General features: G+C 32.7%; 1 protein-coding gene and 1 pseudogene across 13 annotated transcripts in view; one reads left to right on the forward strand and one right to left on the reverse strand.

Moving 5' to 3' along the window:
• The window catches only part of TUT4 (terminal uridylyl transferase 4), a 99,161-nt gene that overhangs the window by 67,346 nt on the left and 9,795 nt on the right, over positions 1-22,020 (reverse strand). For 12 of the 13 annotated variants that reach the window (XR_004954952.1, XM_016120308.2, XM_016120315.2 and 9 more), the window contains one exon: positions 1,064-1,946. Coding sequence is in view for 12 of the 13 variants with exons in the window: in XM_016120308.2 (XP_015975794.1) it covers positions 1,064-1,853 (790 nt within the window). In the remaining variant the exon portion in view is untranslated. Of the gene's footprint in view, positions 1-1,063; positions 1,947-21,151; positions 21,287-22,020 lie in introns of all 13 variants that reach the window. The other variant, XM_016120305.2, reaches the window with a different exon arrangement.
• On the forward strand, positions 12,540-12,667 carry LOC118605335 (annotated as a pseudogene).

Here is a 22,020-nt window from a genome sequence, read left to right on the forward strand (position 1 = left end):
AAAAAACACGTATTGTATTATTCTGTTTGTATAAAATACCCAGAATAGAAAAATACATAGAAACAGGAAGCCTATTAGTGGTTGTCGGAGGCTGAGAAAGTGGGAAATAGGAAGTGACTCTTAATGCGGTATAGGTTTTCCTTTTGGAGGTAATGAAAAAGTTCTGCAATTAGTTAGTGGTGATGATTGTACAACACTGTAAATGTACTTAATGCCACTGAATTTTACCTTTAAAATGGTTAAAATGGTAAATCTTGCACGTGTTATACCACACAAAAAAACTTTAAATAGAAAAACCATATGACTCAGCAATTTCACACGCATATATGTGTGTGTGTATGTATATATGTATATGTGTGTGTGTGTGTGTGTGTGTATCAAGGAGAAATAAAAACATACATCCACACAAATGTTCACAGCAGCATTCTTCAAAATAACCAAAAAATGAAAGCAACTCAAGGATCTATCAACCGATGAAAGAATAAACAAAATGTGATATAGCCATACAATGGAATATTATTCAGCAATAAAAAAGAATAATGTATTGATATATGCTGCCACATGGATGAATCTTGAAATTATTATGCTAAATTTAAAAAGCCAGACACAAAAGCCACAGGTTGTATGATTCTATTTATGTAAAACACAGGCAAATCTACATTAAAAGCAGATCAGTGGTTGGCAGTGTCTAGGAGAAGGGGGTAATTAGTACCTGCTAATGAATACAGAGTTTCTTTTGGGGGTAACAAAAAGGAAGAATGCGACAGTGGTGATATCTACAAGACTCTGTGAATATACTAAAAACCACTAAATGGTATACTTTAAAAAGACAAAGAAGGGTGGTGGGCGGGATGCAAACATACTTGACTACAGGAGCCACTAAATTTATATTTGCTCAGGCTTTTTATCTACCATAGTAAATGTAGAGGTTCTTTTTTAGCTTAAAGAGCAATATTTTTAATATCTTTTTTGTAATTTAAAATATGGGGATAATGTAAAGAACATTAATATAGGAAAATCTCTCCAAAAATGTGACTTGTGAGATAATCTAATTTGTACTTACTCAAATCATCCGATATGTCTTCAATTCCTGAAGCACTATCATCAGAATCACCAGTATTATCTGTACATGTTTGCTGCTTCTGAGATCGTGGACAGTTTTCCAAAGCAGATTTTTCTCCCTCTACAATATCAATATTCACTTTGTCCAGAGAAGTAAAGGAAATTGGAATTTTTTTTCCAATGTGCTGTAATTCTGCCTGTCTCATGTTTTCTTTCAACAGTAAACTGGGCACTTTCTCTCCTTCTGCTGGTGAACTGGGAACCTTTTCTGATTTCATCTGAGAATTGGGTGCTTTTTCTGCTTTCTTCTGTGAACTAAGTGCTTTGTCTGCTACCATTGCCAGTGAACTAGATGTCTTTTCTATTTTCACTGGTGAATTGGGTGACTTTGGTGATTTTTCTACTTTTGCTTGTAAACTGGATGCCTTTTCAACTTTTGCCTGTGAAACAGACAGCTTTTCTGCTTTTACTGGTGAATTAGGTGACTTTTTTGCTTTGCAATGACTTTGATCTCGAAGAACTAACCCCAAATCTTTAGAACTTGGAACACTGGCAGCATTTACTTTACATGATTTAACTTCTGTTTTTTCTACACAAATATCATTTTGCTTATTTTTTTTACTACTACTCCTGTTTGGAGAGCTGGTCCCAATTTCTTTTATGGATTTATCATTTCTGGCTTTCAAAGTTTGATTAGTTACAACTTTAACTGTTTTGCTTTCTTCAGAAACAGCCCAAGTATTCTTCTTTGGTTCATGATTTTCATTTTTAGAGGTCTTAGACTCTTCCATTATTTGAAAACCTGCTTTCTTTCCAATTGTGTTATTGTAAAATGGCAGATCTCCAGCAGTTCGAATGCTTCAAATCCAGTTTAGGCAAGCAAACTGTTGAATTAAAAAAAGAAAAAATCTGTTATTTAAAATACAAAAGCATTTTTTAAAAATTGATGAGACATAAAAAAACTTTTTAAATTTGTTCTCAAAACTAAATAGTAAAAAGACTTTAAACTCTGAAAACTATATAAGAAAGCCTACTTAGTAAATAATAGTAAAATGCTCATAAAGAAGGTTCTAATGTAATTAAGGCAGTATGTCATCAAAACAAGGGAATTTTAGTAAAATGTTTTATATTATTCAATAAGAACTTCAACTAAAGGGGAAATAATTGTGATGTTCCACAATTAACATAAAAGGAAATGGAACAAAGAAAATACAAGAATTCTACCCTCTATGCAACACAGGAAATCAGTTTATAGAGCCTAAATGGTAATACCATACCCACATGACTTTCCTACTAAATAGTACCACTAACCTACTTCAAACTTGATTCTATAAACATGGGACACAATGTCAACAGACTTTCTCTACCTCTGAAATACGAAGCAGTTTCAATAAATTCTTCTGAGGTAACAAAAATCTAAAAATCAATAGGTATCAGCATTAAAAATTTATAAATGATAGTAAAAGATTAGCAAAAATTTTTTAAATGATAGTAAAATTTTATATAATATTATAATGATGGACATGTGTCACTATATATTTGTCAAATTACACAGAATGTATACCACTAAGCATGAAACCTAATTTAAACTATGGGCTTTGAGTGACAATGATATGTCAGTACAGGTTCATAACTATAACAAATGTACCATTCTGGTGAATGGATGTTGATAGCAAGGAAGGCTATTCCTGTGTAGGGGAAAAGAGTACTGGGCACTATACTTTCTGCTTAATTTTGCTGTGAAACTAAAACTGCTCTTAAAAAAAAAAAAGTTAAAAAAAAAAGACAGTAAGAACACTAAAAAATAAGAGCTCATTTTGTCCTAAAATATAATAGGAACCACTGTGCATTTACCAAAGAACACAAATTATAAATAAAATACTGCATTTTGTTAAATCATTTCAATATTAGAAATACTCTGTACACTATATTATATATAAATCAGGATTTCTTTTGATGTTCACTTTGCCCTATATGCCTTAAATTCAGGCCTATGCATCAAAGATTAATAATATAATTAAAAATTAGAATCAGCAAAATCAAATTGCATGTGAAGCAGCTTTGATTTTACTTGTGTAATTTGCTAAATTACAAATTTTGAAGTCAAACAACTGAAACCATATAACTATATATCATAGAAACACAAAAATATTACCTAAAATAAAAAGATCAGAATACAAGTCTTTTACTCCTAACTATCTGTGACTATGCCAAAGTTTATCTCCAAAAAAGGGAGAAAAATTAATTAAACATATCTAGTTATGTCTCCTTTAAAACATCTTACTTGACTTAGACCTGGCTTTTATAATTCCTATTTGTAATACAGTATTCTACATTCTCTGTCTTGATCTCTGTCCAGATTAATATTATTTTATTAAAAAAAAAACTAGGTACTTCTTTATAAATTATTTTACAAAGTAACATTTTAAGAAATTATGATAATTAAAATTTAAGCCAAAACACACTAGATTTTTAAAAACATTAACCACACTATTAATTTCTTTTTTTTTTTTTTTACTAACATTTATTTCTGTAAAAAGCTATAACATTTTTATCTAATAAATATCCTGGTTTTTGAATATTTGAATTTATTTAATTACTACATTTTTCTTTCATTATTCTTGATAAGGTGTTTAAAATAATTGTCAAAACAGTTTATAAATATATGACTATACCTAAATTATTGTAGAAATTGCCACAGGTTCCTAATTTTAAAAATATAAATGGGTTCTATTTCTAAAAGATTAGTTTTATCTAATCTAGTAACTGAAATATTTTAAGTTTTCTAATATGATTCTACTATAATGACTCCTTAATAGTTTTATAGATGTCACCTTATGGACAAAGGCCATTAAGATTAATAAACACTAACACTGATTCACAATTCTGTTTATAAATATTTGTGTACATACTATTCCTTCACCCAATAAAAAACTCTATAAATCAAGTTTGTATATATAATAAAAGCTATAAAGATTTTTTAAAAATCAATGTACTTAATATAGATAAATGCTAGTAAGTTCAAGTCTCAGAAAACAGCTAGGTTTCACTTTAAGGGAGAAATTTGTTTCATATAATTAAAAGTATGCTTAAATGTTTAACAGGAATAATGTGTTCTAAAAAAGACACTATAAGAGAAACAAATGTCCTATTGCCTCAAAAAAAGTGCAGCAATTTTACAGCAAAAAAAAAAAATGCTATTTTTTTGTTCTTGAAAGCTATCAATAGTACAAAAATGTCCAAAAAGGTTAGAATTCCTTTAAATGAAGTTCTCAATGAGGAGAAAGGATTGTGAAAATAAGGTTTATTGCTGCTTCCCAGTGCACACTCATAGCAAAATCGGTTGAACCAAATAATAATGTCAGACCTGCTTTCTAGTTTCTGGGTATATTTTTAGAATGTGGTAAATAAGTATTAAATGAGATTCTAGCCTTAAATAACCAGTTATCAAGAAAATACAAAAAAATTAATGAATTTCTTTAAGTGTTTGAATATAAAAAACAATAGCATTTAGAATGTATCCCATTTCATTTTTAAATAATTAAGACAGTCCAATTCTTACTTTTAGTTCTAATCATGTCTTTTATCTTCCCTGAATTCTTACAATGTCTATCATAAAAACGTTAAATGGAAAAAGAAAGAACACTAAAATCTGTCAGAACTCATTTTGTCCTAAAATATAATAGGAATAATTATATTTACCAGACAACAAAAATTATAAACAAGATACTGCATTTGGTTAAATCATTTCAATATTAGAAATACCTTGTATACAATACTATATGTAAATCGGGGTTAGTAGATATTCACGATCACCAGCAATTAAAGGAATTCCTACTCTGGACTGATGGCTTCACATCTGTCTTCTCCTGCTGCAAAGTATCTAGCAGAAATTGGAATTCCTTCAAGAAAAGTTTTTTGATGCCTTTCTATAATCATCCATCTTTCAACTGGCAGAGGGGCCTACAAGTTCTAAGGGTTTAGACTTAAAAAAGTTGTCTGGTTACACTAGCTAGAAAATTTACCTAAAAACTGTTGCATAACTAATGGAGAAGCTAATCACAGGAATAGTTACTATTCAAGTAACCTTTCCATGGGCTATAACAGGGAAACTACTGTAATGCATAATATAGAAAGTTATCAGGAGCAGCTACTGCTTAAAATAAGTATGTAAATAAATAAATAGAAGAAGAAGAAGAAGAGGAAGAGGAGGAAGAGGAGGAGGAGGAGGAGGAAGAGGAAGAAGCAGCAGCAGCGGCAGCAGCAGCTAATTTCAGCTAAGGCCTCCAACCACTGAGGCCTACTAGCTACTGAGTGATTCTAAACAAGAAGACAATGACCCTCTCTGAATTACAGATTTCTAACCTATAAAATGAGTAGCTAAATGACACTATCTTTAGAGTCTACTTCAACTAAAATATTATGATCCTATGCAATTCTTAAAACACAATGATGCTAATGTATATTGGTTCTGGTAATTTTACAAGCTATAGAAAATTACCCAGGATCCCTCAGGCTCCATAAAGACACAGAATTTATAAAGATGTTAACTAGACTTATTGTGATAATGATTTCACAATATATACAAATCTTCTCAATAAAAAGAAAAAAAAAGAGTATTTGTAAACAATGCTCTCCTACAGGAAAAAAGCTTGCTAAGCAAAAGAAGTCCACATAAACTAGGACTTGAGATTGAACTGCTATACATAGTACGTGCTTAATAAATAAGTTCTAAATGAATTTTTAAAGTTATTAAATGCTTAATAATTATATAACCTGACATGTGCAGTTGGTTATTTTTAACAATGATATACTAGTAGTGGTACACCAAGTTTAAAATATTACCTTTAAGGCAGCAGTCTCAAATTTTAGCATTCCTTAGAATCACCTGGAGAGTCCCATTCTCAGAGTTTCGGATGGGGGTCTGGGATGGGGGTCTGAGAATTTGCATTTCTAACAAGTTCCCAGATGATGGCCCATGTGTCCAGCCTAGGGACTACACTTGAAGAATTACTGCTCTAAGAAGTGGTTCTGAAAGTAGAAGTGAAGAGAAACCATATTCTCCTGCACAATCTTACACACAATGAAGAACCTGATTCATGTCAGTCACCCCAGTAGACTGTAAATTCCAAGGGGTAAGAAACCATTGTTGAAACCAATGCCTATATATTCAATGTACTATAGTGCCTAGTACAAAGTAGACAACAGTAACTTTGTTAAGTGGATTAATGAAAAATTAGCTTAGTTTTAATTGTTCACACTTTAAATGTATATATAATAAATCTAAAAAAACGTTTAACTGCATCATAACTTAAACAGTCTACAATGTAACTAGAAAATGTCTCTTCCAGAAAGCCTTCTCTAATCCATCCCCTACCTTTCTACCTAACCCAGGCTGGGCTCAGATAAGTATATCTCTTTCTATGAACTTTGCTTTTACCCTTCTCATAGCATTTAGCACTTAATACTTTTCATGTGTTTACTTCCTATTTGAACCACAGTGATTTTTTGCAACTTGCTTTTTATAAAACAAATACAATTACAAAGTTCAAAAGGCAATAGTACTACAAGGCAAACAGTATTCTCCTACTGATTACCAATCTCCCTCCTCAGAAGCAACTACTTCCAACTCTTTTAGCTGTTTCTTCTGAGACTTATCTCCATATTTTTAGATAGCATTCTTAAACATATTTATTTTGTATTAGTTTTAGATATGATCTACTGATTTCCTACTACGGAAGATATAGATTTGACTGTCTCAAACACTCCCCCTAGAGACAGAATTATACACACACATAGTTCCCATCCCGTCCCCACCCACCCAAGGATAATTTTAATATGACATGTCAATATTATTCATGACTAAGTCAAATACTACACTAAAGCACAGAGTTGTCTAGATCTACATCAAAATTCATTTTCTCCTCTTTCCTGGTCACATAGCTAGACTACATTTCCTTTAAATTAAGTATAACCTTAAGATCAAGTTCTTAACTCCTCCATGCCTCCCCGCCCCCTTCCACTGGATCATCATTCATCTTCAAACACATAACCAACAATTACGTTCTAATCCAGACTAGTGAGTCTCAAATGCCCAACTAAAGTCCACACTGCTAGCTTTGGTTATACTTTGTGTCTGAACGACATCATCAATAGGACCTGGGCCCCTGAATGACCACACAAAACAAACCACTCATACATATCTGAATCTGGTGACCACTCACCTAGCAATTATATTACATGAAAGAGAAACAAAACTCTTTGTTTCTTAAGCCACTGCATTACAGGATCTCTTTGTCACAGTAGCCTAGACTTTTGACTTAATATATATTATAATCACAATTTCCTTTTGGTATACTTTTCAGTTTTACCTGGAATTAATCACTGCCTCATTTTTCTTAATATACTTACCAATAACTCATTGACAGAACTATAAATCTTGTCTCAATCTATGTTTTTATTTCCATTGTTCCCTCATTGAATATCCCTTGTCTGGCACTTTCTGGTCACCACTACACTTCACCATAGTAGTCACCCTGAGACTTCCTTTCACTATCATCCCACTAATTCTATCCAATCTCTCATACTGACTCTTCTATTTTCCCTTTTCCATAATTTCCTCCCTCTTTTTTGGTGAAGCACATCTTCCAGTCGCTCACTAAGAAAATAAACATGAAGGTTATTGAAGAAAATAATTATGCCCCACTTCTGCCATTTCTTTCTATGTAGAGGATCACCTATTATCCTGTCATTCACTCTTTTCCTAACAAGACAGGGTAACTTATTTCACTAGTAAGTTTGAAAAAAATGATCTGGGCAAAACTTATCATCTTCCCCCTTTCCTTCCTGCTTGCACCCAGCTATTCACAGAAAAGAAAATTCCATTCTCCCATTCATACTCTCACACTAACAGGTATAACCCTATCACAGGGCCTGTAGTTGTTCAGCTTTGCCTCTGCCTGAATGGGAAAGTCTGCCTAACACTGGCAATAAGTATTTGCAAAACACTTGAAAATATAAGTCCTATTCTCCAAAGTAAACCTTATCCATGATAAAAATGATACTCTGGTCTCCATATGCTTCCTTTAACTCTCCCAATTTGTTCAGAATTCAGGAGGGTAAATTTTATTAAGACTACATGTCTGAAATCTTTTTAGTCTATCTTCACATTATGTCTAGTTAGGTTTTAATTCAAGGTTAGAAACCAATCACTCAAAATCTTACAGATATTGTTTCAGTGATTCCTAGTTTCTAGTGTTACTGAGAAAATATATGCCATTCCTTTTTTCAGCAAACTGTTTTTTCTTTATAGAAATGTTTAGGATATTCTTTTTGCCTCAGTGTTCTGTAATTTCCAAGTAACAAGCCTCATTGCAGATATTCATTCATTTTGCTGGGCATTCAGCTGCTCTTAATTTCTAACTTAAGCTTTCCACTTTTGGAAATTTGTTTCTTATTATGTATTCTATAATTTCTTTCCTTTCACCTTTTCTGTTCTTTTCCTATAGCTTTTATTAACTGCACTTTAGGCCTCCTGCACTGACCTTCCAAATATCTTACCTTTTCTCTACATTTTTCCATCTCTTTGTTCTCCTTCTTGGGTGATTCCCTAAACTTTACCTTTCAATCCTTCTACATTTGGGAAGGAGAAGCGGGGAGGAGAGGACCTATCATGTTTTCATTTCTAACGACTCTCTAACTCTCTGATCTTTCTTTTTTTATCACTCTGATCTTGACTCATCGTTATCACCTCCTATTTCTGAGAACACTAACAGTTTTTCTAAAAAAAATTTTCTGCAGGTTGTATTAGCATAACAGGAGTCTTAGAAAGAAGAGGACAGAAAAAAAACATTTGAAGAAATAGACAAAAACTTCCCACATCTGATGAAAGACAAAACTATACACATCCAAGAAGCTCAATGAACTCCAAGTAGAATAAACTCAAAGAAATCCACACAAAATACATTATTGTTGAACTGCTGAAAACCAAAGACAAAGAGAAAATTTTGAAAGCAGAAAAAAAGAGAAGTAACTTCTTACGCACAAAGGATCCATAATAAGATTAACAGCTGATCTCCCCTGAAACCATAGAGGCCAGAGACAGTGGGATGACATATTTAAAGTCTTGAATAAACAAAACTGTAACCAAGTATTCTCTAGCCTTGAAACAAAACTATCCTTCATAAATGAAGGAGAAATTATGATGTTTCCAGATAAAAACTCAGTAAGTTCATTACCAAGAGACATGCCCTATAAGAAATTCTTAAGGCTGAAATGAAAGGACACTAAACAGTAACTCAAAGCCATAAGAAATAAAAAAATACTAGTAAAGGTAACTGCACAGGTAAATATAAAAGCCAGTATTACTGTACTTTTAGTTTGTAACTCATCCCTACATGATTTAAAAACCAAATGCATAAAAAGACAATTATAAAGCTATGTTAATGGGCATACATGTATAAAGATGTAATCTATGACAAAAACAATATAAATGAGGGAATAAAGATGTAGAGACAGTGTTTATATACTATAGAATCTAAACTGACATTACTCAAACTAAGCTGTTATAAACTTAAAATACAAGTTACACTGTCTCCAAGACAACTACTAAGAAAATAACTTTTAGAAAGATACTCAAAAGGAACAAAGAAGAAAATTTAAATTGTACACTATTTTTTAAAATATTAACTGAAGGCAAAAAAAAAAAAAGGGAAGTGATATAGGTACTGAGAAACAAAAAGGATAAGAGACATACAGGAAAAAAATAATTAAAGGCAGAAGTAAATTCCTTATCAGCAATTACTTTAAATGTAAATGATTTAAACTCTCCGATTAAAAGCAGATATTGGCAAATTGGGTTAAAAATACATCTATCATCTATCTACAAGAAATTCACTTTAGTTACAAAGAAGCAAAGAGGACAAAAGTAAAAGGAAGAAAAAAAAACAATAAATGCAAATAATAATTAACAAAGGGCTTGAATGGCTATATAATTATCAGACAAAATATACTTTAAATCAACAAAGCTATGAGACAAAGAAGGACATTATATATTGATAAATTTCAACACAGAAATTATAAACATACATGCACCTAATAAGAACCCCAAAATACATGAAGCAAAAATTAACAGAATTGAAAAACCATTTTCACAATAATAGCTGGAGACTTTAACACTATACTTTCAATAACTGTGATAGAGCAATGAGACAAAATCAATAAGGAAATAGAGGATTTAAATACTATAAACCTAACATATATTCAGAAGAGTCTACCCAGCATCAGCGGAACATACTCTTCTCTGGTGCACAAGAAATATTCTCCAAGATATACACCATTATTAGTACACAAAACAAGCATAAATAAAGCTAAAAAGAATAAAGGTATACCAAGTATCTTTTATCACAATAGAATTAGAAATCAAATCAATAACAGAAAAAAACCTGGAAAATTCACAGATATGTGAAAATTAAACAACGCAATCAACCAATCAATGGGTCAAAGAAGAAATCACAAAGACAAAGAGAAAATACCTTAAGACATATGAAAACAATGTATATTTTATCCAATTTTTTTAAATGGAGATAAAGTAGTATTTCATAGGATTTTTAAAAATCTGGATTATAAGAGAATACTATGAACAACTAGATAATCCAGATAAAATGGGCAAATTCCTAAAAACACGAACTACCAAAACTGAGTCAAGAACAAATACAAAATATGAACACACGACAAAAGACGTAGATTAAATCAATAATCAAAAAATTTCCAACAACAAAAAGCCCAGAACCAGAAGACCATAACAGTGTACTCAATATTTAAAGAATATCAATCTTTCTCAAACTTTTCCAAAAAACTGAAAAGGAAAAAACACTTTCTAATTCATTCTATGAGGCCAGAATTACCCTGATACTATGAATATAAGTGCAAAAATCAGCAGCAAAATACCAGTAAACCAAATTCAACAGCATATTAAAAAGGTTATACATCATAACAAAGTGAGGTTTTCAGAATATAAGGGGTGATTCAACATATGAAAATAAATCAATGTGATATACCACATTAATAGATTGAAAGAAAAGAAAAACACATCTCAACTGATGCAGAAAAAAGTATCTGACAAAATCCAGCACCCTTTCCAGATAAAAACATTCAATAAACTAACAACAAAGGAACTCCTTTAACATGATAAAAGCCATCTATGAAAGAAAGAGAAAAAGCGAAGAAGAGAAGAAAAAAGAAAACCACAGCTATCATTACATTCACTATTCGAAGACTGAAAACTTTTTCCCCAAGATCAGGAATAAGAAAAGGATGTCTGCTTTTGCCATTTTTATTTAACATAGTACTAGAAGGTCTAGCCAGAGCAATTAGGAAAATAAAAGAAAGAATAAGCATAAAAAATTGGAAAGAAGTAAAATTATCTGTTTGCAGGTGACATTATCTTATATGTAAAAAAAACCCTTAAAGCAGAGGTCCCCAAACCCTGAGCCAAGGAACAGTACCACTCAGTGGCCTGTTAGAAACCAGGCCACACAGCAGGAAGAGAGCCACGGGCAAATGAAAAATGCTTCATCTGTATCTGCTACAGCTCTCCAGTGCTATCACCACCTCAGATCATCAGGCATTAGATCCTCATAAGAGAACATAAGTCCCGGTGCCAAAAAGGTTGAGGACCAAAGATCAGATCTATTTCTATACACTTGCAATGAACAATCCATAAAGAAAATTAAGAAGACAATATCATTTATATAGCATCAAAAAATAATTGAACACTTAAAAATAAACTTAACCGAGGCAAAAAAAAAAAAAAAGTATACTGAAAACTACAAGACATTACTGAAACACATTAAAGACAAAAAAATGCAACAATGTTCTGTATTCGTAGATTCCTTCCAGTCTCCTTTCTCTGTCTACCTCTTCCTTGCAGTTCCTTTTTCAAACTCTGATTACTGCCTATCGGTAACCAGTAACTGAGACTGGGAATCAGTAAATATTTTAAGCTCAAGTAACTCACAGATCTAAGGAAACAGAAGGCTGGAAGACACACTTTTCGCCGTGTTTATCATTTACTTAAAAGAATTAATCATTCCACTCCTTGAGTATTGTTATTAAGTTCAAGAATCCTCAAAACTATTCAAGCTGCTTTCCCAAAGCTGCAGAAAGCTGGAGACTGGACAGAATTCATGAACTGCAGCCCACTGTATACAAACCCACTCATTTCCTTCATGTAAGTTATTGCCAATAACTTATAACTTACATTGTTCACAATATTGTTAAGATGCCAATACTGCCCAAAGTGATCTACAGATTCAATGCAATCACTATCAAAATCCCAAAGGCATTTTTTGTGAAAGAAAAAAATCCCACAATTCACATGGAAGTTCAAGGGACTCTGAATAGTCAAAACGATCTAGAAAAAGTTAGAGCACTCACACTTCCTGATTTCAAAACTTACTACAAAGCTAACATAATCAGTCTATGGTCATGCCACCCTGAACAAGCCCGATCCCATCTGATCTCGGAAGCTAAGCAGGGTCGGGCCTGGTTAGTACCTGGATGGGAGACCGCCTAGGAAGGCTTAAAAAATAAGAGATTGTAAACTGACAAGGTCTTTGCAATCTATGAGATCAACCAAGGGTTGCCTTGTCTTAAAAAAAAAAAAAGCTAAAATAATCAAAACAGTATGGTACTAACATAAGGAAAGACATATAGATCAATGGAACAGAAGAGAGAGCCCAGAAATAAACTCTCACAAACATGGTCGATTGATTTGTCAACAGCACTATGGGTTTTCAGTGGAAAAAGCAGTCTTTTCTAACAAATGGTGCTGACGAAACTGGATATCCACATTCGAAAAATGAAGTTAGACCCTGACCTTATACCACTTAAAAAATTAACTCAAAATGGATCAAATAAGACAAGGTTTACGATTGTAAAAGCACAAAACTGGAAAAACTGAAATGACCGCCAATAAGAAATTGGTAGCAAAACTATCATAAAACCATAAAATACAGTATGCAGTTGTAAAATAAAATGAAGAAGTCTCTATTTTTTATGAAGTAATAGTGATAATATACTGTTAAGGAAAAAAGTAACATACAGAGAGGTCTGCAGTATGCTCATTTTGCGTAAAAAGTGAATATATATACTCATATTTTTAGAAACAATGAAAGGATAAAAAACGAATCAAAGACCTAAATTTAAGAACTATATTAAAACTATACCTTATACTCTAAAACTACACACACACACACACACACACACACACACACACACACAAAGACATACTATATAAAACAGTAAATCTTTCTGACCGTGGGTTTGGCAACAGTAAAGTATGACACCAAAAAGCACAGAAAACAAAAGAAAAAATAAATTGGATTTTATCAACTTAAACAAAATTAAAATTTCTTCCTTAACATCCTTCTCAGCAATGAATTTTTTGGATTTGATACTAAAAGCAAAAGCAAGAAAAACAAAAATAAACAAGTCGGGCTACATCCAACTAAAAAGCTTCTACAGCAAAGGAAACCATCAGCGAAATGAAAAACAACCTACAGAATAAGAGAAAATATTTGCAAATCATATATCTGATAAGGGGACAATAAGGGGACATATCCAAAATAGGAAAAGAACCCATACAACTCAAATGAAAAAAAAAAAATCAGATCAAAAAATTAGCAGAGAACCTGAATAGACAATTTTCCAAGACAGACAGATGGCCAACACGTACAAGAAATGGTGCTCCATGTCACTAATCATCAGGGAAATTCAAACAAAAGCACAATGAGATATCACCTGACACCTGTTAGAATGGCTATTATAAAAAGACAAGAAATAAGTATTGTCAAGGATGTGGAGAAAGGGGAACCATTGTGCACTGTTGGTGGGAATATAAATTCGCACAGACATGATGAAATACAGTATGGAGAGAGGGTCTTCAGAAAATTAAAAATGAAACTACCATATGGTCCAGCAATTCTATTTCTGGGTATTTACCTGAAGAAAATGAAAACACTAACTCAAAAAGATATCTACACCCCCATGTTCATTACAGCACTATTTACAATAGCCTAGACATGGAAGTGTCCATTGATGGATGAATGTATAAAGAAAATGTGATACATGCAAATAGATACACAAACAGACACACACAGCTCATTGAGACATTCTTCAGCATTAAACAAATAATGAAATCTTGTTATTTGCAACCACATGGATGGACCCTGAGGGCATTATTCTAAGTGAGGTAAGTCAGACAAAGATGAATACCATAGGCTCTCCCTTACATGTGGAATCTAAAACAAAAACTGAACTCACAGGTACACAGATTGGTGATTGCCAAAGATGGTGGGGAGGGAGAAGTGGGAGGTGAAAAGAGTGAAAGTGGTCAAAAGGTAAAAACTTCTAGTTATTAAATAAGTCCCGGGGATGTAATGTATAGCATGGTGACTGGAATTAATAATACTGTATTGTATATTTGAAAGCTGCTAAAAGAGTAAATCTTTAAAGTTCTCATTACAAGAAAAAAAAAAAGTAACTATATGTGGTGACAGATGTTACCTTGACTTGTGGTGACCATTTTGCAATAAATACAAATAACAAATCATTATGCTACATACTTGAAATTAATATAATAGTATATATGGATTATAGCTCAATTTAAAAAATTAAAACTTCTGTTCAGCAAGGGTATTCTCAAAAAAGGGAAAAGGTAACCAATAGAATGGGAGAAAATATTTGCAAATCATGTATCTAGTGAGGGTTTAGTATCCCGAATACATAAAGAACTCCTACAACTCAGTAACAAAAAAGCGAGCCAACCCACTTAACAAATGGGCAAAAGACTTAAACAGACATATTTCCAAAGATAAACAAATGGTCAATAAGTACAGAAAAAGATGCTCAACGTTAGTCATTAGGGAAATGCAAATTAAAACTATAATAAAATACCACCGGGATTATCAAAAAAGCAGAAAATAACAAATGTTGGTAAGGATGTAAAGAAACTAAAAACCTCATACAATGTTGGTGGAAATAAAATGATGTAGCCAATGCAAAACACAGTTCAGCAATTCTTCAAAAAATTAAACAGAATTACCATATGATCCAGCAATTCTACTCTTAGGCATATATCCAAAAGAACTGACAGCAGGAACTTGAACAGATATTTGTACAGCCATGTTTACTGCAGTATTTGGCAAAAGCCAAAAGGCAGAAACAACCCAAGTATCTATCAACAGATAAACAAAATATGTTATATACATACTCGGCTAGTAAAAGGGAGGAAATTCTGATATATACTACAAGGATAAACTACGAAGATACTGTGCTAAATGAAATAAACGGTCACAAAAGGACAAATATTGTATGATTCTAATTATATAAGATATTTAGAATAAACGAATTCAGAGAAATAAAGTAGAACAGAGGTTATCAGGGACTGATGAGAGAGGGAAACGGGGAGTTATTGCTTAATGGGTACAAAGTTTCTGTTTGGAATTACAAAAAACAGTGGTGATGGTTATACAACATTGTCAATGTACTAATGCCATTGAACTATACCTCTAAAAACGGTTTAAAAGGTAAATTTTATGTATATTTTACCGCAATAAAAAAATTTTGAGCTCAAAAAAATTTCAATTAAAATGTGTATTAAGCTTATATAAAGTATCACAGACCTCAAATTTTAAATGTTAATCATTCTTTAAAATAGCTAGTTTTTTTTAATATGTGACTTTTTATATTGGTTAATCAAGTGACAAAATTTTTATGATCAAAGGCAAGTAAAACTTTGCCCCATTCTCTCAAAGCCGTTTTGAGAGCCGTTTTGGGATTTCTAAATTAAATTACCTAGATACTCACCCATAGCCTAATTATCTAGGTTTTCTGGATTATTCAAGTCTTTTCCTTCTTTATTGGTAGCCTTTTGGGCCATTTTATTATATGTTAAAATCTTCACTAGCTATGGTTAAAGGAAGTTACATTATGCTTTTTTCACAAGTAATTTGTTTGTTAAAACAGCCTGAGATTGCAAATTGTTTTTCATGTTTTCTTCTAATGAGATGCGGAGATTAATCTGGTTCCCAAATTACCAAAGCTACATTTTCCTCTTCTTCTTTACAAACAAATAATCAAGAACTAGCTCTATATATAAAGGGTTCTGTGATGCAAGATACACTAGAGAGCTATTAATTTTTCCATTATCAAGCAACTTCTGGGTATTTATTTATAATTATTTGAGTGGGTTTATTTGTTGAGGATACCTCTCTGTTCCATAGTTGCAAAAACTGTGATGTGTAACTGTGCTAGTCCTATAAGATTTGTACTTCTAAAAGCACACTCATTTGGGGATTTCACAAATTGTATCATGCAGAATGGACTGCACTATGCTATAACAACAACCCCTATAATTCAATGCTTATTGCAACATCAACTTATGAAAAATCTGTGAATTCAGGTGACTCTCCAAGGAAACTGTCTTCCTGGCATTGCCTCAGCATTCAGAACTGCTTTAATCTTATCTTACCTCCCATTATTAGCAAAGCAGGGAAAGAAGAAATAGCACTGGTCACCTTTGCTCTCGTTTCATTTACCAAAACAAGTCACTAATTTCAAGGCAATAAAGTATACAACTTTCAGAATGCTTCAAGACAAGCAGTATCAATGCTCATCACATTAGTACAAGGTGAATCATGGAAGCCTCTTTGTCTCAATGCATATTACTATTTCCCTCCAATCCCTTTGTTCAGGGCTGATTTCACAGACATGTGATCTGAGCAGTCACACAGGGCTCCATGCTCAGAAAGACTCCGTGCTTGTTTAAAGCTCTGCTGTCACCATCTTGAAGTTATTAACAATTTTATTGTTCAATCTGTGTTTCGAGTGAAATCTGATGGGACAATGAAACATGCACATGAGCAGAGAAGATACGTGCAAAATGCATATCTGCCATTCCTTTTCAACTCATTCTCATATAGCTTGGATGCTCCATGAGCACAGAATTCTAGGTGATCCACGGTGTGTGGGAGTTCAGCAAGACTAAAAGTGAATACCAAGTAAGCATGTTGTCTACAACTAAGTAAGCAGGGGTACTAACAGCCCAAAAAGTCATATTTTGTTTGAATCATAACTTGCTTCAAACACAGAAGGCAATGATATTCAAAGAAACATGAATGACAACAACAAACCTATCATATCTTTTCTTACTCATGTTACTTCCCTATATTAACCAACCCTTTATGCTAAAAGCGATGACACAAAAGGAAAGGGAAAAATAGAGCAAGTCACAGTTCCTTTTCCTTTCAGTCCTGCCAAAGTCAAAAGTAGAGTGTTGGTAAAATGTGCAACTATAAGTGAACTAAAAACAGTCAAGTAGGTTTTGTGCAATGTTTCCCCTTACTAAGAATGAAATATACAAACTATTAAATACCAACAATTCCACATAAGTTAAATGTTCACATACTGTATTAAAACTGGCATTGCACAATATAAAAATGAATGGTAAAATTCATGTTTAATGATTTTAAAATTTACATTGTCCTTTATTTAGAATGACATTTAAAAAATAGGCAAAAAACATAAGTTGAGAGAAAGATCACAGAAGAATCATATTTTAATAACTTTGTAGCTTTATATTTTAGTAACTTAACGGCACTTTTTTCCTACTTTTTGAACAAGGGGCCCTGCATTTTCATTTTGCCCTAGGCCCTGCAAATTATGTAGCTGGGCCTGCATTTGTTCAAGTGAACAAATATAAATCTGGAATTAATTTTAACAAAGATTACTAGTCAATATTAGGTGCTGGGTTAAAAGCTGGGGATACAAAAATAAATCATGGGCTCATGTCTAAAAGGGAAGACAGTCATATAAACAAATGACATTATTGTGTGACACATTCTATAGAAACCCTGAGGAAAGAATTTAAGAAAACCCTCCACCACGGAGATAATAGTTGGGAATCTTCCACTTAGGCAAGGTAGTGAGAAGGAATAATCCTATAAAATAAGACTTGTAGTTACCAAACTAACAAGTTTTTACAATCATAAAATAGCACACATAATGACTACAGAAAGTGAACTGGGAATGTAAACTGGTGCACACGTTCACATACCAAGTAGAGTTTAGACTTTAGCAAGGAAAAGCCATAGATTTATAAGCAGAAGAGTGGCACAATTTCGGTTTTAACTTCTGCAGAACAGAAAAGCAGAGAGGGAAAGAGGAGTCAGTAAAGTAAATAATAGTAATTATCAATAATAGTAAAAAGCATTGGGAGGCTATTTGGGGCCTTATCACAAGCAATTTTGGTGAGGTTGGGAGGGAAGAGGCTGTATTAAAGTTAAATGGGCTTCTTTCCAGAAGGACCCTCAAACTCTTCAATATGCTAATAACCACTGTAAACCTCCAAAAAATATAATTTGTAAGATTTCCCAGATATATGTGACTAAAGAAGCCTCTTTTGCCAGGACCACCACCTATCAGTTTTGCATCTCAAAGAACTGCCGAGGAACACAAGTTTTCTGACACTGTTCTATGAAACAGAAGGCCAGCACTGAGTGAGAAAACCAGAGGGCAGTAGAGGGCTTAAAAGAGAGGTAAAACAATAGCAAATGTGAGGAACAGGAAACAAATCTGACTAAAACACTGCATAGCTGTGTTAAGGACCTCACTAAACATACAAAACACCAGTCTACTAGTTTATATGATTCGCAGATATTTAAATTCATACCGGAGAGAGAACTGACAGGATGAATATATTTCAATAAGGTAAGGGAACACAACAGTCATGTTTCCGGTGGAAGGAAAAGATAAAGCCAAAAAGAGATGACATACAGAGATTACAGATAGATCAGAAAACTAGAGAAATGAGAAAGATGTACATATAAATATTAAGGAGATTTTGGTCAGAAGTAGAACAGGTTTTGAACCATATGAGTATGAACCATATGAGTAGGAATATCAAGGAAAATAGAGTTGAGTATCACTGGAATACAGAAATTAAGGAAAAATAAAGTTAAGGAGCTAGATGACCTTCAAATATTACTCTTCCAATTGCCCAATATGATGTCAAGAATTACACCCAAGTTATCAGCATATATAGGAGAGTGACCTAGAGGTTCCTAGACTGGAATGACAAAATTGGGTAAGAAATATAGGCGGCATGGCACTAGTCTTAAGAGAACAGTAATTTTAGTGGAAAATACAACAATAAACACAATATGTTGAAAAATATGGGTCTGGCTTCCTGGCCTTGAGGAAACAGATGTGAGGAAAATAAGCTACATCCCTTAGAGGACTTAGAATAATGGTCTTCAATATTCTTTCTGTTCCAACACATCTGAGAAATAGAATACACTCTCAACAAAAATAAAGAGAAACACAAGAATAGGGTGGGGGACAGAGAAAGGATAACTAGAAATGGTTTTACAAGGCTTTCCAAAGTGATTAGGAAATCTTTTTAAAGTAGGGTAACTCACATACTGAAAATCACTGGTTTAAAACTGGTAGTATCACAGAAATCTTAAATACAAGTTTCAAACACAAACTAACAATTTTTTACCTCTATGACAGAATCCAAGACACTGTCACATAACAATACCACAAGTTCCTACATAAAGTCCTGGAGCTCTTAAAAATATTTGTTTAAAAAAAAAATGTTTTTGAAGGATATGGCAACAGCTAATACATGTCTAGAATACCCATTCATTTATCTTAATGCATCTGTGAAGTTAACACAATTTTGTAGTGTTTCCATTTTACACATTAATGAGTTTATGACTTGCCTAAAATGACACAAATGGGACTGGTTTATGACTAATAAGAAACAAGAATCCCAATTTTTGGCCCAATGCTTAGGCACTAGGGCATGTCTCATAGGCTAAACCAGGTGTTCTCAAACTTTTTGATCTCAGAATACATTTCTTCTTTTAAAAATCACTGAGTGGGGGGGAGGTACAAGGGGTCAAATATGTGGCAACAAAAAGAAATCTATGGGTGGTGAACACATAGTGTAAATATATATATGCCTTACTGTTAAAAGTGTACAGCTGAAACTTATTGGATTTCGTGAACCAGTGTCACCATAAAAAATAATAAATTAAATTTTAAAATTAATTAATTAAATCGCTGAGGATCCAAAGAACTTTTGTGGGTTATAACTATTGACACCTATATAATTAGATATTAAAACTGATAAATTTATCAAATACATGTATATTAACTTGTTCTGTGAGACCAGTATTACCCAATAGCAAAACCACACAAAAACATCACAAGAAAACTACAGACCAATGTCTCTTATGAATATAGGTGTAAAAATCCTCAACAAAACAGGAGCAAATCAAATCCAGGAACAAAAGGGATTATATATCAGGAACAATTTCAGGAATGGAAAATTAATTCAACATATGAAAATCAATTGATGTAATACACTGTATTAATAAAGGACACAAACCAGAATCATCTCAATAGACACATACACACAAAGCATTTGATAAAATCTAGCACCCTTTTACAATAAAAACACCTAACAAACTAGGAATAGAATGGAAATTTCTCAACCTGACAAAGAGCATCTGAGAAAAACTCACGGGTGACATCATACTTATCAGTGAAAGACTAAATATTTCCTCCTCTTAGAGCAGGAACAAGACAAAGATGTCTGCTCTCTTCACATCTATTCAACATTGTACTAGCCAAAGAAATTAGAAAAAAATAAAAATAATCCCAACTGGAAAAGAAGGAAATAAATATTTGCATATGACATGATCTTATATGTAGAAAATCCTAAGGAATCCACCAAAAACTATTAAAGCTAATAAATAAGTCCAGCAAGGTTGCTATCCAAGATCAATATACAAAAATCTGTTGTATGTCTATACACTAGCAATGAAAAATCTAAAAGATTAAGAAAACAGTTCCATTTATAACATCATCAAAAAGAATACTTAGTAATAAATTTAACAAAAGAAATACAAGACATACACTGAAAATATTGCTGAAGTAAATAGATGAAAGCCAACTCAAAGGAAATAAAAGTAAATGAAAAAATACCTCATGGAAAAAATATTAAGATGACAACACTCACCAAACTGGTCCCCAGATTCGTCACAAACACCCTTCAAAATTCCCGCTTTTTGGGGGTGGGAGGGAGAGCACAAATTGACAAGGTGATCCTAAAATTCATATTCAATTGCAAAGCACTCCAAAGAGGAAAAACAACCTTGAAAAAGAACAAAATTGGAAGACTCATATTTTCAGATTTCAAAACGTACTACAAAGCTACATTAATCAAGACTGGGTGGTACGGGCATAAGAATAAAACAGATCAGTGGAGAATCCAGAAATAATTAAAAATCTAGAAATAAACAGATATTTATGGTCAACTGATTGCCAATAAGGATGCCAAGACCATTCAACAAAGGAAAGAACAGTCTTGTCAACCAGATAGCCAAATGCAAAAGAATAAAGTTAGACTTCTACCTCACACCTCACACTAAAATTAACTCAAAATGGATCAAGGACCTAAATGTAAAAGCTAAAATTATAAAAATGGTAGGAAAAAACACAGGTGAAAATCTTTGTAATCTTGAATTAGGTAATGATTTCTTAGTTATAACTCCCAAAGCATAAGCGACCAAAAACAAAATAGCTAAATTGGACTTTATCAAGTAAATAGATAGAAAATAAATAAGTAAATAAATAAATAAGACTTCAGCAAAATTGAAAACTATATGTTTCAAAAACATGCTAAAGAAAATTTAAAGAATATAGCAGTTCCTCTAAAAATAAAACAAAATGGGTCGATTTATCCATGAGATCCAGCAATTCCACTTTTGGGTACATACCCAAAGAACTAAGAGCAGAGACTCAAACAGACATTTATACCCATGTCCACAGCAGCATCATTCACAATAACCAAAAGGTGGATGCAAAATAAGTGTTTATCAACATATG

This window comes from Rousettus aegyptiacus, unplaced genomic scaffold, assembly GCF_014176215.1.
Source record: "Rousettus aegyptiacus isolate mRouAeg1 unplaced genomic scaffold, mRouAeg1.p scaffold_m13_p_1, whole genome shotgun sequence".
NCBI lineage: Eukaryota > Metazoa > Chordata > Mammalia > Chiroptera > Pteropodidae > Rousettus > Rousettus aegyptiacus.